The sequence below is a fragment of the Mus musculus genome, chromosome 17, assembly GCF_000001635.26.
Source record: "Mus musculus strain C57BL/6J chromosome 17, GRCm38.p6 C57BL/6J".
In the NCBI taxonomy this organism is placed as follows: Eukaryota; Metazoa; Chordata; class Mammalia; order Rodentia; family Muridae; genus Mus; species Mus musculus.
In genome coordinates, this window is record NC_000083.6 from 8,339,555 (window position 1) to 8,355,643 (window position 16,089).

At 51.2% G+C, this 16,089-nt stretch overlaps 2 protein-coding genes across 3 annotated transcripts; one reads left to right on the forward strand and one right to left on the reverse strand.

Annotated features, from left to right (window-relative positions):
• The first annotated feature begins 851 nt into the window (after positions 1-851).
• Positions 852-4,559, forward strand: Prr18 (proline rich 18). Of its 2 annotated transcripts, none has more exons than NR_028280.1 (2): positions 852-1,152; positions 1,453-4,559. NR_028280.1 is itself a non-coding variant. In NM_178774.4 (2 exons), exon 2 carries the CDS (start codon positions 1,460-1,462, stop codon positions 2,381-2,383), a length of 924 nt encoding a protein of 307 aa, NP_848889.3. In that variant the 5' UTR covers positions 1,185-1,329; positions 1,453-1,459; the 3' UTR covers positions 2,384-4,559. The 2 variants fall into 2 exon arrangements, 1 of the variants encoding a protein (NP_848889.3); NM_178774.4 differs by lacking the exon at positions 852-1,152 and adding an exon at positions 1,185-1,329.
• Positions 4,560-5,800: 1,241 nt separating this feature from the next.
• Positions 5,801-8,354, reverse strand: Gm46592 (predicted gene, 46592). The gene has a single exon (XM_017317760.2). The coding sequence runs from the start codon at positions 8,350-8,352 to the stop codon at positions 6,961-6,963; it is 1,392 nt and encodes a 463-aa protein (XP_017173249.1). The 5' UTR covers positions 8,353-8,354; the 3' UTR covers positions 5,801-6,960.
• Positions 8,355-16,089: the final 7,735 nt, after the last annotated feature.

Here is a 16,089-nt window from a genome sequence, read left to right on the forward strand (position 1 = left end):
ACTACCTAGAAACTAGAACCCGGACTAAAACGATACAAGCGTGCTTCAGTGTCTTGGGAGCTAAGCTGCCCATGTTCTAGTGGCCTGAGCTCAAGGCAGAGCTGGGTCCCCTGGCAGGGGCAGAAGGCTCCTGTGAGCCAGAGAGCTCTCTGGAAGCTAGCGAGCTGCCTTTGCATAGAGGGAAGGTGATGGAGATGCCTGTGTATTTGTGGGACCTATGCCAACTTCCTGGATGCTCTGATGAGAAAAGCTTCCGCCCCCCACAAGTTCCCTTGGCTACCCTGGGCTGTGAGTGTCCAGTTGCTACTGGAAAAGGACAAACAGAAGAGGAGGGGGTGGGGTGACTGTTGGCACAAGACACAGAGGCTTACCCACTTTCCCATGTGCTCACCCTGGGCCAGAGCTATTCATTGTGCACGGGGAGCAGTCTTTTAAGTCTAGCTGTTTGTTGCTCCCTTTCAGTGAAACAGGTGCCCGGTAAATCCCTTTGACTTGTAGGTGCATTGTCTTCTAACTGTTGAATGGCTAGCTTATTGGATCTTTCAGTGTTGTGGTTATGTTTTCATGTATAAACAGCCAGCTTCCCTTGTTTGTACAACACATGGCATTGCAGGCAGTCACTTGATAAAACAGAACATGTCATATATTTCCTATGTTGCTATTGTATAACAAAACCTTGCCTATTCATAGACAACAATGGCTTTAATGTGTAAATAACTCCCAAGGAGTGGTATCTTGGGATACAATGCGGGGGGTGGGGGGGGACCTAGGTAGCGCCTAAAAGCCCCACCCGGTACTGGCGGCTTTCTCTGCTATTCCAGATTGGCTCCAAATTCCTCTCCGGAGTCATCTGAAAGGATTCTCTGTCTAACGTGCAGGACTCCACCAGTGACTTGGTGCTACCAGTTCCCTTGAGACCTAGCTCTCTGCTTCTGATGGACTAATCCTTCACTTCTCGAGCCATGGGAGAACGAGAGAGGAGAGACTTGGGGTACTGGGTGCCAGCTCCCGCCCCTGCGAATGTCGGGCACTTTGTCTCCAGCGTTCAGCAGTCTGCGATAGCCGCAGCCCCTAGCAGCCCGGGACTTGGCAAGCCCTTGCCAGCGTGCGCTCCTCCTCCTGCCGCCCGGCCCAGCCCGGCGCGTCTCGGAGGTGCGATCCAGGCGACATCCAGATTCACCAGCAGTGGGGCGGCTGCTGGCGTGACCGAAGGACCCAGCTCGGAGCACACGGAGGGAGCTCCCGGGGTTGCCGAAGCGAGGGAGGGGCGGGAGGCGCCTTCGCTTGAAGGAACTGGGAGGGAGCGGGAGATGCTGCGGCTGCTAGCAGGTGGGTGTGCGGGGAGCGCGCGGCGATCAGCAACGGATGGGGAGGTGCCGGGGGTCGCCAGACCAGTGGGGCGGCTCCGCGCGCGGCGACTGAGACCCGCCCCACCCGCCCCTCTCCTTCCAGGACACTGATGCTCCGCTTGCTCGGCAGAGTCATGTCATTCCTGCCTATGCCGCCGCCGCCGCCACCACCACCGCCGCCCCCCCGAACTCCGGGGGGCCCCGCTGCGCGCCAGCTATCCCGGAGACCCTGTGCGCCGCCCGCGCCTTCACCGCCCGCTGCCTCCGCCGCCGGCGGCGAGAAAAAGAGGAGGCCGCCCGAGATGCTGCTCTCCAGCTCCTGGCCCTCCGCCACCTTGAAGAGGCCCCCGGTACGGCGCGGCCCCGGCCTGGGTTCGGGCACCCCACAGCCGGCTACCTCCGCACGCGTCCCGCCCCAGCCCTCTCCGGGCCGTGGGGGGACCTCGACCACGTGCTCCGCGCCCCGGCGGGTCGCCTGCAGCCACATCCCAGCGGGATCCACCGCCTCGGGGACCTCTGCGGGGGCGGGGGCTGGGCCCGACGACGCCACGCGCTTCTCCTTGAACCTCACCCCAGAAGCCATCCTGGTCATCCAGAGGCGCCACCTGGAGAAGCAGTTGCTGGCGCGACCCCGCAGGCCCTTCCCCACACCCTCTGCCGACCCGCGGCTCCCACTGGTACCCTGTCCCCGGACCAGGGCTTCGACCCTGCGGAGGGGTGGCCCCACCAGTGTCCCCAACGCGCCTCTGGCTGTGGCTGTCAGCAGCCGCCCTCCCCGTGCCTCGCTGCTGCCAGGAGGTCTGCAGGCCACTCTGCCCAGCCCGTGCCCCTCCAGCCTGCGCCCAGTGCTTAAGGTGTCGCTGCTCAATGAGAAGCACAAGTACGATGATGAGGAGTACGAGGAGGAGGTGGAGGTGGTGGACGAGGGCCTCGTGCGCAAGTGCACCGAGTGGCTGCGTGGGGTCGAGTCGGCGGCAGCTGCGAGGGGCCGCACAGGGCATCTGGACTCGCTGCCACACCTGAGCACCCTGTGAGGCTAGGTGGGCCTGTGGGACCCAGCCTGGCTTGAAGCCCACGGCCGCCTCCTGGGCTCCTTGCACACCTGGGCTCTTGTGAACCAGGTAGGCCAGCAAGGGACAGGACTATTGCCTGGTACCTTCCCCAGGTGTGCTTATTCATGAGTGACCCACAGGCTTTTCTAACGCCTCACCACCCACCTCCTGTGCAATTAGGTCAGCGTGGGACACAACAGACTCGCCTGACTCTAGCAGCTGTCCCCTGCTCCTCCTGCTCCCCGCCCTCCCTAATGTGGGGGTCGGGGGAGGACCTGTGAAATGCCTTCTAACCTCTCACCCTAACTAAGTATTGGACCCAGAGGTCCTCTGCCCCAGGTGGCATTCCACTTCCTGGGGACTCTGCAAGCCTGTGGCCACCGAGGGTGGGGTGATCTTCTGTTGCAGAACTAGGACATGGTGCTATCTATGTATAGGATTTGTTTCCTTACAAGTCAGAAAGATGTTAGGTATTGGAAACTGGTTAACTAAACTTGTAATCCAGCATCCCTGAAACAGTGTACTGTTGCCACTGGGTGATCCAGGAGGACTTGTGCTCCGCCTGCCAGCTAGTACTCAGCCATCCCAGACACTTACACACACTCCACTCCCATGGCTATGCACAGGCAACCCCATTCCACTAGCTGTCATGCGTGCATGCATGCCTACATACACAGCCACGCACACATGCACACGATAACACACACATTGGCTCTCACATACATGTGGATATATGGCCATGCAGGTAGTCACAGCCACACACAGGTGTCTCCAATGGCACAGCTGGAATTGTTTTCAGAAGTTGGATCAAGGTGGGGACAGGAGTCAGGGTTGTCGTCTGCTGGGATTGCAGTTTTTATTTGAGGGCACAGCAATGTCTCCCTCAGTAGCTAGGGAAGGAACTTCTCAGCACAGAGGACGTCGGTGGGTGAAAGCAAGGCAGGGCAAGCCTGCCCACGGAGCAGTTTGAGGCGGAAGCAGGAAGTAGTTGTGGGCCAGGGCAGGTGTCTCTCTCTCATCACTGTGAAGACCAGTGACAAAGGGGTTCTGTAAGCTGTAAATAGTGGCTTTTAAAATCCTATTTATTATTTGAATGAAGGGTAAAACTCCTGTCTCTTAATAGCTGAGCCCTTCCCATTAACTGGAGGATGATTCTTTTGTATTTCTTCTGTGCCTGAGTGGATTTAACCCCAAGGATAAGAAGGAAGTGTTTGTTCTAATCAGATAAGGTTGCCTGTAGAAACGTAATGCATTACCTCAATATTTTTTTAACTTATCGTATGCAAGTCAATAACCAGTTTAATGTTTGTCTTGTTAGACTTTAATGTGTCAATTCTCGATTGTATTTTAAATCAAAGCCTTACATTTTTAAAAGACCAATTATATTTTTTCCTTGTAGAGATCTTTGCGCTCTCTCTCTCTCTCTCTCTCTCTGTCTCCATCTCTCCTCTCCATCCTTCTTGGTGCAAGCTTTGCCAACCAAGAGGCCTTACAGAGGGAGCTACATTAGACACCAGATGAGTTAAAAAAAAAAAAAAAAGCTACTTATTGATTTTAAATGGTTAATGCCAAAGGGGCAAAGTTAGCAACACTGGTGGGGGAGGGGTGGAAGGGCTGTTCCTCTAGGCAAGTTGGGTGGTGAGGGCACTGCCTCTGCCCTCCAGCCTGGCACAGCACGGCTTTATCCCGTCTGCACTCAGCGCAAATGCCAGTACTTCACGTGCTTGGCTTCCTGCCCCCAGCAGCCCTAACAACACCAGAAAGCGTTCCTGGTACCTCCTAAAGGAGTGGCCTCTAGGGAGATCTTCCTTCCCCTTTGGCCATCATGGAGGTCTGCGGACCACCCTGTCCATCCCTGTCTGTCTGCTTTGGTTTTCCCTCCCCACTGCTCCCTCTCACTTTTTAACTGGCCTCAGAGCAAAGCTCAACGTTCTCTCTGGCTGGTGATCAAAGGGGCCCCGTGTGCCTGCCTGGCTCTTCACTTCAGAGATGGGGGCATGTTTGTGTTGGGCGGCCGATGACTCTCTGTAAGGAAAGGAAGGCCTGCACGTGACTTGCGGGGTCTCTACCTCGTTGCTGACATTCTGAGGACATTTTCTAGTCACTGTGCTACAATTTCTTAAGGTTTAAATAATAATAATAAAAAAAAGCAATTGGATATCGTGTGATGCTTCTTGGAAAAAGCGGATAACCATCCAGAAAGGAGCCTTCAAACACTTGTAAGCCCCCTGAGGTGGGTCCTCACTGCCTGCCTTTTTAGGCCTGGGGAGTTCTGGGCTCACCAAAGTCTCTACTAGAGATTCTCTAGATTTCTAAGAATTTTAAGAACAAAAGCCTTCTGAGAATGCTAGTGGATAACAACGAACTTGGGAGAGATTGCAAATTTCCCATGAGAGCTTTATACCCCTAACTCTTCATTCCAAATACATTCACTCCACAGAACGAGAAAAGTGCATATAATAGGCATGTATTTCAAGAAGATTATGAAACCTGGGTGACACCGTGTCCTGCATGCATCCAGTAAAACATTTGCTTCTGCCTAACACACTTTCTATCTTGTAGGCCATCCTAGCCAGAAGTCCATCTGAGTAACAGCCTGGGTTGCTACTGGATTGTGTACTAAGTGTGACCTGTCGTTAACAGCCCATGTAGAAAAGAATCGTGAATGTAAAGTCACGAACCGTTCTCCCTCTTTCCCTCATATGTTTAAGGGATAGGTTGGTGTGCATCCTAGATGGTAACCTTGCATGTTGCCCCGACCTGCGGGAATAATCAATCAGCGGGGACCTGATTATTGAGAGAGAAATGAGAAAGAAAACTGTGCACCATGCCCATGGTATGTGCCTGTGAGTTCTAGAGTTTGACCCTGTGACATCATCTCCTCCATACCTTGTGAAACACTTAAGTGGGACACTTGTAGGACACTTAGAGGGTTCCTGGCATCTTCAGATAGGTATTGTTACTGTTTTCTTTAATTTGTAGAATAGCAATCGATGCCAAAATGTCAGGACTGGTAGCTTTGCGGTTTCCTCTGAAAAGTTCCAGTTCAGTTCAGGGTGGTTGATCTAGGGATCCTGTGAGGGTCCGCGTATGTTAAGCTTGGCATTAGGACACTTTGCTCTTTTTAGCATGATAACTGTAGTATATCATTCAAAGAAAGTGTCTCCATCAAAGCAAGCAGCCCATTCCTTGACCTCGGTGCACTGGCCATTGCGACTGTGTCGAATCCGTCCATTGGTTACTTTACCCCTTGCTATGACAAACAGCTAACAAACGCAGCTTAAAGACCAGAGGGTTATCTTTCTCTTAGCTCACAGCCTGCCAGGATCAAGGACACTGTGGAGGGGAAGTTAGTTACCTGGCAGCCAAGAGGGCTCATTGCATCTTCTCTTAGGAAACAATGAGGGGGAAACACTGAAACTCAGCTTGCTGTCTCCTTTTTATTTATTATTCCATTTCATTTCATTTAAAGTACCAACCTATGGGATAGCACTGCCTGTATTCCAAGAGGGCCTTCTCTTCTGTTAAGCCTCTCTGGAACCCCCTTTGCAGATGTGCTGTGTCTTCTAGGTGATTCTGGGTTGACAACTCCACCTCTTAGAAACTTGACAGCCAGACACAGTACTTCTAAATGGAAATATTCTACCCTGTGCCTTAAAGGGACATTTACTAGCTCATTTCAGTAGTGAAATACATGCTAGTGAAATACATGCTAGTGAAATACATGCTAATAAAATGCATGCTAGTAAAATACATGCTAGTAAATGAAGTGGAAACTTAAGGGTTCTTTGGAAAGTCAGTTGGAAGGTGTTTTGCTGGGGCAAACATATGAAGGAATGTTTTGTTAAAGTGGACACAGGTGTGAAAGGCTAAGGTAGACTCGTGGAGGAACATTTTGCTGAAGCAGACACAGGAGAGATTAGTCAGGACTCAATAGAGAGAAAGAAACACACCCCACCCCACCCCACCCCACCCCCAAAAAGTTCTGGTGGTGTGCTGCAGTTTGTTGCTGCTTCAGCAGACTCGAGCTGATTGGATGCATGTGCTGGAGGCCAGCACATGGAGGACATGTGACGTTTGGAGGGCATAAATAGAACCCCATGGAGTGGTGGAGACAGAGCTTGGCTCGCTGGTACAACTAGCTTTGCAACACTTGTGGATCTCCCATCTTAGATGATCCTCACTTCCCTGAGAGGCACAGCTGAGAACTTCTCCTGGTGTTCCTGCTGGCCCCTCCTGCTGACTCGAGCCAAGGCTGAGGCCTGGCTGTCTCTGCAGGTCATGTCACCACCTGTTGCTAAGCCAACTCTACCGAACTTGACTGCTGGTGTAGTGAGGTGTTTGCAAGTGGATCGAGCTACCACTGCCTACTAACCCATGAACTGAACTGCTGATTTCCAGACAACACAAATGGGAGTTGCTCCAAAGAACCTTTCTAAACAGTTCCACTTCTCCCATATCCTTTCTTTTCCACTCCCTCTGGTGGGTGGTGGGTTACAAGGGAGGTTAAAACGTTTAAGTTACAAGTAAAACACACCCAAAAGCCTCTGTAGCATCTGCTAGTTCCTACGTCGCTCAAAAGTGCGGAGTCTCTTCTTCGACTCAAGATAAATTCGTAACTTTGGGCCTCTATAAAAACTGGTAAACAAGTTACATGCTCCTGACATAAATGACACAGAATAATATTGCTGTTTCAAACGGGAGGGACGGGAGCACAGCAAAGAAGGATTGGGCCAATATGAGACCAACATGCAGCTGGGCAGACATTGAGTGTTGCAGCTCCGAGGCTTGGATGTAGCTGCCCTGGGCTCAGCTGCCCTGGGCTCAGCTGCCCTGGGCTCAGCTGCCCTGGGCTCAGCTGCCCTGGGCTCAGCTGCTTTGGGCTCAGCTGCCTTGGGCTCAGCTGCCTTGGGCTCAGCTGCTTTGGGCACAGCTGCCTTGGGCTCAGCTGCTTTGGGCACAGCTGCCTTGGGCTCAGCTGCTTTGGGCACAGCTGCCTTGGGCTCAGCTGCTTTGGGCACAGCTGCCTTGGGCTCAGCTGCTTTGGGCACAGCTGCCCTGGGCTCAGCTGCCTTGGGCTCAGGTGCCTTGGGCTCAGCTGCTTTGGGCTCAGCTGCTTTGGGCACAGCTGCCTTGGGCTCAGCTGCTTTGGGCTCAGCTGCTTTGGGCACAGCTGCCCTGGGCTCAGCTGCCCTGGGCTCAGCTGCCCTGGGCTCAGGTGCCTTGGGCTCAGCTGCCTTGGGCTCAGCTGCCTTGGACTCAGCTGCTTTGGGCTCAGCTCTCCTGGGCTCAGCTGCTTTGGGCTCAGCTGCTTTGGGCTCAGCTGCTTTGGGCTCAGCTCTCCTGGGCTCAGCTGCTTTGGGCTCAGCTGCTTTGGGCTCAGCTGCTTTGGGCACAGCTGCCTTGGGCACAGCTGCCTTGGGCTCAGCTGCTTTGGGCACAGCTGCCTTGGGCTCAGCTGCCTTGGGCTCAGCTGCCTTGGGCTCAGCTGCTTTGGGCTCAGGTGCCTTGGGCATAGCTGCCTTGGGCACAGCTGCTTTGGGCTCAGCTGCTTTGGGCTCAGGTGCCTTGGGCATAGCTGCCTTGGGCACAGCTGCTTTGGGCTCAGCTGCTTTGGGCTCAGCTGCCTTGGGCACAGCTGCCTTGGGCTCAGCTGCTTTGGGCACAGCTGCCTTGGGCTCAGCTGCTTTGGGCACAGCTGCCTTTCCCTCCAGCTCCCCACCTGCAGCAAACCTGGCCTTTCCCTTGAGGTCTCCACGCTGTGTGTGCAGCTTTCCATGGTGGACATACCAAGTTTGGGCATCTCCAGCATCCCAGGGTCTCTGCTCTGATTTAGGGTTCAGTGGTCTCTTAGGGCTTCCTGTGGGAAATCCAATCCTTCTGCCCATTCCCAAGCCTTGGTAAGTTTCTGGAACCTGGGTGCAAACCTCTATATCCCATAACTTTTGCATTTCCCATGCCACAAAAATTGCCTCCAGGCAGATGCTGCTGCCCGGGTCTGTTGCCAGCTGGACTTGCCATCTGGTATCTTTCTACCACAGCGGTCGTGGCTTTCATGCACCGCAGCAGCTGAACCTTGGAAAACACTTCCTTGAATAGATGTTTCTGAGTGGGGAAAGCCTTCCAGCAATGACATCAGTTCAGTCTCTCCTTAAATAAGCTTGCATTTTTTACCAGCTGGCACACTCCTCTTGTTTTGGTATTTATTTCTATGTGTGTGAGTGTTTTGCCTGCTTATACGTGTATGCACTCTTTGTGTGCCTGGTGCCCAAGGAGGCCAACAGAGGGCACTGGATTTCTTAGAACTGGAGTTACAGACAGTTGTGAGCCATCATGTGGGTTCTGGGAATTGAACCCAGACTGGAAGAGCACCCAGTGTTCTTAACCACTGATCCAGCTCGCCAGCTCTTCCAGTTTCTCTTTAGAAGCTGTTTTGTCTGTATCCTTGTTGGAGTCTTTAAGCTCATCTCCACTCTTTGTATTTTCCAAACAGCACATTCCCCCACCTCTCCAATCTTTCTGTTCTCTTTCACTGTAGATCTGAATGGTGAGCAATAGCCTTCCCACAGCCTGAATGTTGTACCATTTTATAACATTTCCTCACCAAACAACCCAGTCTCCCCCCCCCCCCCCCCCCCCGCACACACACACTCTATTTTCTCCAGAGACAGTGTTGCTCTGTTTATCCCTGCCTGTCCTGGAACTCACTCTGTAGACCTGCCTGCCTCTGCATCTCAATGCTGGGATTAAAGGAGTGTATTACCAGCACCCCATTCCATTGCTTTTAAATTTAGCTTCCCGAATATTTTTCAGCCAGGTTCTCTGCCTCTTTGTACTCCTCCCTGAAGCGCCGATAGTCCACATTTCTCTTAGTCCCTGGTCTTTGGAAGTCTCCTTCACATGGTTCATTAAACCCCTAGGCTTCAAATTCTTCTACATTTCCCCCACAACTGGGTCCAAAGGTCTATGGACCACATGATCGCACCCCCAGTCCTCCAGCACCTGGAGGAGCCTTAGTTACCTTCCCCATTTCTGTTGCAAAGCACCAGAAGAAAGCATTGAAAGAAGGGATGGGGGATGTGTTTAAGATCACAGTTTGAGGCTGCAGTCCATGTAGGTGTGACTGACTGTGCCAATGGCTTTGGCTGTGGAGGCAGCAATGTGAGTGGCCGGTCACATTGCATCAGTCAGGGAGCAGTGTTAACACACAGCTCACTTTCCTCTTCCTGGCCAGAATCCCAGCCCATGGGACGATGCTGTGCACATTCAGGATGGATTTGCCGTCAGTCAATCCTTTCTGGAAGCGAGAATCTTGTGCATATCCCACTCCAACCAGTGACTCAATATTCTCAGACAGTATGAACAAGACAAATATCCACAGGTGATGGACTTTCATCAGGACAGCCTCCAGCGGGATAGAATTATCCAGAGATTCACTTGGAAAAGAATGTCATTTCTGCCGGATCCTGTTCGCTACACAGACCTCACAGACTCGGCCTGTGCGAGGAGACCTTTGAGGGGTTGTCTGTCCACAGCAATGGGAGGTTGGACCAATCAGTTCCTTTTAAAAGCCACTATCAGTGTCTGTTCAAGCTGCCTTAGAACCCACAGACTGGGGAGCTCAAAAGACAAGGGCTTTGCCAGTGTTAGAGGTGCACACCTTTAATCCCAGTGTTCAAGAGGCAGAGGCAGCAAGGTTTCTGTGAGTTCAAGGCTAGCTGGGACTAGTGAGACACTGTCCGGGACTGTCGGACAGTCCCTAAACCCATACGACCTACGGGTAAGGCCTTCTCTCAGCCCTCATCCTAGAGTTCATGTTTTTAATTTTCTCTATCAATCTTGTGGGAACTTGCTCAATACAACTCATTTTTAAAGTGACCAAATTTGGACTTTGCTGATTTCTGTTTGTGACTTATTTTTCTATTTCTTATTGTGATTTTATTTTTACATTTATTTTTATACATTAAGTATGTGTGTCTCTCTGTGTGTAGTGTGTGTGTGTGTACGTGGTTGTGGTATGTGTATGTATATACATGTCTGTGTATGTATGTGTGTATGTATGTGTCTATATGCATGTGTGTGGTGTGTGTCTGTGATGTGTGTGTATGTATGTGTCTGTATATGTGTGTGTGGTATGTGGTGTATGTGTGTGTGTGTGTGTATGTATGTATGTGTATGTATGTGTGTTGTGTGTGTGAGGTGTGTGTATGAGTGTATGTATGTATGTGTGTGTGTATGTGTATATGTGGTATGTGGGGTGTGTGTGTGCACGTCCTCACATTGGACCTTCTAATCTGTTACCAGTGATGGTGTCTGAATGAGCCCTAACCAATAATTTTCTTGTGTTATTTTAAAAAACTATTCTGTCCATGATTCCCCCTAAGTGGTCACCCATTCAGGACATCTGATAGCCATGTGACTGAAGCTATCCTTTCATCAGTGAAAGCAAGCACTCTCCAGTAGTCACTGGCCTGCCTCCCATGAGTCCTCCTGCTCTGTTCCCAGGACCCTGATATGCCAGCAGAGGGGCATGTGTGGCATTCCTGGGTGTCTACCTTCCCTGCCCTGTGCTGGAGTCCACATGGAGTTAGATCTGAGCCTTAGTGAGTCTCCCCACCCCTGGATGGAGAGACACAGCCCAGGGCCCAGGCTTCTTTTCTGAGCTCTTGCCTGTGCCCTCAGCTTGCATGCAATTCCTTGGCCCAGCTCTTAGTTAAAGGGAGACTCTGCTGTGTGTGTGGTGACTGTCCAGTCACAGCATCCTTCTGTGACCATCCTGCCCCTTCCACTCACATGCCCAAAGGGATCAATGTATTCCCACTTACGCACCCTCGCCACCCCCCCCCCACATCCTTCTCACTCCTCACACCAGGGGGTCGGTCCCATCTGAATTCAGATGGTGGTTCAGGGAGTACAGGTGACAACTTTCTTACTCATATCACAGCAGTGATGGGTCCCACACAGTGGTGGGACCACTTAGCTATGTCGGTGAAGCATGGGTTCCTTCCTCTTGGGCACTGCTAAAAGATTCGCTTGAGTGAAGCCAGCCGTCTGATAACATGTCAAGGAAGCAAGGGAACACTGGCAACCACAAAGGGGACAATATTTCTAGGTGGACGGCATACTGTCAGGCAGTGCCTGAGCCTAGCCACTTGGCTCATTGTCAGCCATTTAGCCTCCCCTTGTCTCTGCTGTCTCCCACATGTGGAGGCTGGGCCTGGCACACAACAGCATGATCCTCCCTATCCTCCGTCCCCATGGTGTCTAATTCTCTGGCACTGCCCCGGGTTGTGAGCCTCGCTTGACCACAACATGTGCAGCCCGGGGACAATCAAGCTAAAGAGTCCTGAGACAATTGCTGCTGTCTGAATCCTCTGGTTGTGGTGATGTCACACTCGGGGACAAAGCACACCCAAGGCTCAATGACTTTGGACAAAGGGCCCTTTGATCATGCCCGCTCCTGTGTCAGGTCTGTAGAGAAGCAGCAACAGTGGACATGTCATCTAAAGAGACCCTTGGATGCGAGCTTACCCAAGATCACATGCATAAATGCTGAAAACCAGAAACGTGGGTGCTGCGGACAGTAGCACCCACCATGGTGTTCTCAGATTTTTCAGCCCCGAGGGCTCTGGGGGCATGTGTTTTCTGCAGGTGGTGCCTTGTCAGACCTTTTAGAGGTATGTCTAGGCTGACACATCTGCAGCCCCTCGGCTATGCCATGCTGATGCCCCTCAAACGATGGGCATGTGTAGGGACTTAAGAGTGTTATAGTTGCAGGTGGGGGAATGGTGTGGGCTCTCACACCAGCTTAGGAAGAAATCAGACTCGGGCCCAGGGGAAACAGACATCATCCTGTCCATCACACTTCCTTGTGTGTGGCTCCACCCACTGTGGAGAACTCGCAGAGATCTGGTTGGGAAAACCAATGAGGAGCTGAGGAAAGGTGAAGTTTTGAATTGCAAGACAACGGACTGGAAGCAGGTGTACTGGCGGTTTTAAGTCAGCTTGACACAAGCTGGAGTCATTAGAGAGGAGGGAGCCTCAGTTGAGGAAATACTGCCCGAGACCCAGCTGTAGGGCATTTTCTTAATAAGTGATCGATGGAGGAGGGCCCAGCCTATTGTAGGTGGTTCCATCCCTGGGCTGGTGGTCCTGGGTTCTATAAGAAAGCAAGCTGAAACCATGGGGAGCAAGCCAGTAAGCAGTACCTCTTCATGGCCTCTCCATCAGCTCCTGCCTCCAGGTTCCTGCCCTGTTTGAGGTCCTATCCTGACTTCCTTTAGTGATGAACAGTGATATGAAGGTGTAAGCTAAATAAACCCTTTCCTCCCCAACTTGCTTTTTGGCCAGAGAAACCCTAAGACAAGTTGGTACCAGGATAGTGGAGTATTGCTGTGATAGACCTAACGTGTTGTTTAGGTAGAGGACTGGGAAAGGACTTTGGAACTTTGGGCTAGAAAAGTCATTGAGTGGTGAGAGCTCAGGGAACTATCCTGCAGGAACTTGGAAGATAAGAACATTGAGAGGAAAACAGACAATGAAGGCCTGGCTTGTGACGTTTCAGAGGAAGTAAAGACTTTACCAGGCCTTTTGTGTGAAAGAATCTGCAGTTCTGGTTAGCTGGGGCTGGAGAATCAACTGTGATTAGCAAGGTACCTGAACTACTAGAGTAAAACTTTTGCTTTGCTGGGATACTCGATGTTGGTCAGCTAGTGCTGAGAAATTAGCAGCGATTAAGAGAACAGCATCATTGAGGGGAAATCTGGGAAGACAAAAAATTTAAAGTTGTCTTCCCCTCACTCCCCCCACCACACACACACTTTTTTTTTTTTTAAAGATAATATTTCTGTGTAGCCCTGACTGTCCTAGAACTCGATCTATGGACCAGGCTGGCCTTGAATCCTAGAGATCTGCTGGGATTAATGGTGTGTGTGCCGCCAACCTCCCAGCTGAGACTTTGAACACTTAAAAGAGATTTGGGGTTGTTAAAGAGATTGAATGTTTTAAAGAGGCTGAACTTCTTAATGTGTTGGAATTTTTGAGACTTGTGGAACTTTTAAATTTATTTTTATACTATTATATTAATATTAATACTCCACCTTAGGGATAAATGAGAAAGGGAAAGTTCTAATTAAAAAGTGATGTGTTTGTATGTCAACTTGACAAAGGGTCAGTTGTACTGGCTAGTTTTATGTCAGCTTTACGTAAGCTTGAGGCATCTGAAAAGAGGGAGTCTCAATTGAAGAAATGCCTTCATAAGATCCAGCTGTAGAGCATTTTCCTAAGTAGTGATTGATGGGGGAGGGTACAGCCTGTTGTGGGTGATACTGTCCCTGGGCTGGTGATCCTGGGTTCTATAAGAAAGCAGGCCGAGCAAGCCATGGGGAGCAAGCCAGTAAGCAGTACTTTTCCAGGTAAGAATTCCAGGTTCCTGCTTTGTTTGAGTTCCTGTCCTGACTTCTTTCAATAATGAACAGTGATATGGAAGTGTAAGACAAATAAGCTCTTTCTTCTCCGAGTTGCTTTTTGGTCATGGTGTTTCATTGCAACAAGAGGAACCCTAAAATAGCAGTAGAGGGGTAAAAGAGCTTTGTATAGGACACTCACCTGGCATGCATAAAGCACGGGTTCCACTCCAGTACCGCCTCAGCCAGGTTTGAAGACACACACCTGCAATCCCAGGATTCAGGGAATGGAGAGAGATCAGAGGATCAAGAACATGGTTGGCTGCATGCAGGGGCTGAGGCTCTTCTGGGAAGCACTGAACCTTGCCTCAAAAATAAAAATAGGTTGGAGAGCAAAGTGACGGTGGTATGTGACTTTAATTCCAGCACTCAGGAGGCAGAGACAGGCCTGGATCTCTTGAGTTTGAGACCAGACTGGTGAGCTAGTTCCAGGACAGCCAAAAATTGCTGCACACACACACACACACACACACACACACACAGAGTCTTGAAAAACAAACAAACAAAAAAACCAAAACGACAGACTGGAGAGTTGACTGTGCTTAAAAGTGCTTAGGACCCAAGTCTGGTTTCTAGCACTCTGGAGCCACTGAGTGTCTGTAACTCCTGCTCCAGGGTATCGGTGTCGTCTTCTGGTCTCTGCAGGCACCCTCACATACAGACACATAAGTAACAACCATTTTTTCTTTTTAAAATCTTAAGACAAAGAACACAGTAGGCCTGCTTTGTGTTTCTGAACAAGGAAGTTATTGAGGGGAGGGCTGGAGCTACCTAGCTCTCCTGCACCAGCTGTCCTCATTAGGCTTAATGTCGCTGTGATGAAACACCATGGCCAACAGCATCTGGGGGAGGAAAGGGTTAACTTGGCTTACACTTTCACATCAGTGTTCATCACTGAAGGAAGTCAGGACAGGAACTCAAACAAGGCAGGAACCTGGAGGCAGGCGCTGATGCAGAGGCTATAGAGGGGTGCTGCTTACTGGCTTGCTCTTCATGACTTGCTCAGCCTGCTTTCTATAGAACCCAGGACAACAAGCCTAGGGAATGGCACCACCCACAATGGGCTGGGCCTTTTCTCTTCAATCACTAAGAGAATGTCCAACAGATTTGTTTACTTACAGCCCAATCTTCTGAAGGTGTTTCTCAACTGAGGCTCCCTCCTCTTAGATGACTCTAGCTTGTGTCAAGTTGACATAAGACTAGCCAGCCAGCCCATCAGCCATCTCCAAGCCTGCCTGGTCTGAGGGTGTTCACATGGATTCTCAGGGGCATGCAGCAAGGTGACCACCGGCAGCTTGTGTGCTCAGTGGTGAGTGACTGAAGTGTAGTGTTGTAGAGGGCAGAGGGGAAGGGGAGGCACTGGCCAGGCAGTGCAAGGGAACAGAAGCGACTGTAGGGTCCACTGTTTCCTTACCCAGTGACAGCTGTAAATGAGGCAGGGGCTGAAGAGCTGGATGAAGCCCTTGCCTAGGAGGCCCACAGGGTTTATGTTCCTGTGGTCGGAGGCAGCAGTTAGTAGACAATGTGCAAATGGCATAAGGTTAGATGACATGCGCAGTGGGGGAAGAAAAAGCAGATCAGGTTTCATTAGAGCCAGTGTTGGGCAGGACAAAATTAAATTAGGAACTCCCAAGTATTGTCACTGGGAAGGTGACTGAGCAAAGACTGCAGAAAGTGTCCCAATAAACACCTGTGGAGTCTGGCCAGGCAGAGGACAAGGGACCAGAGGACCTGAGCCACAAACCAGTCTAGAAGAGGCCTGGGAGAGGTAAGAGAAGGCAGATTAGTCCTTTAGGACTCTGCCTTCAGATAGGTTAAGACAGAAATGCATGGGGCCACTTGCCCTCTCTAGGGTGTAGACATGGTTAGGAGGCAGAGCCAGAGGGGTCAGGGTGTGACTCAGTGAGCACCAGCCCAGCATGGGACTGCCCAGAAGAGGAGCCAAAGATGACCCTGGCACCCTAGTCAGGTAGCATGAGGGTGTGTGTGTGTGTGTGTGTGTGTGTGTGTATAGGTGTTTTGCTTATGTGTGTGTATACCATGTGCATGCCTGGTGCCTGGGAGGCCAGGAAGCCAGAAGGAGGCGTTGGATGCCCTGGAAGTGGACTTACAGGCAGTTGTGAGCCACCATGTGGGTGCTGGGAACTGAATGCTGGTCCTTCACAAGAGCAACAAGTGCTCTAACCCGCTGAGCCATCTCTCGAGCCCCAGGAGTGTTCCTAA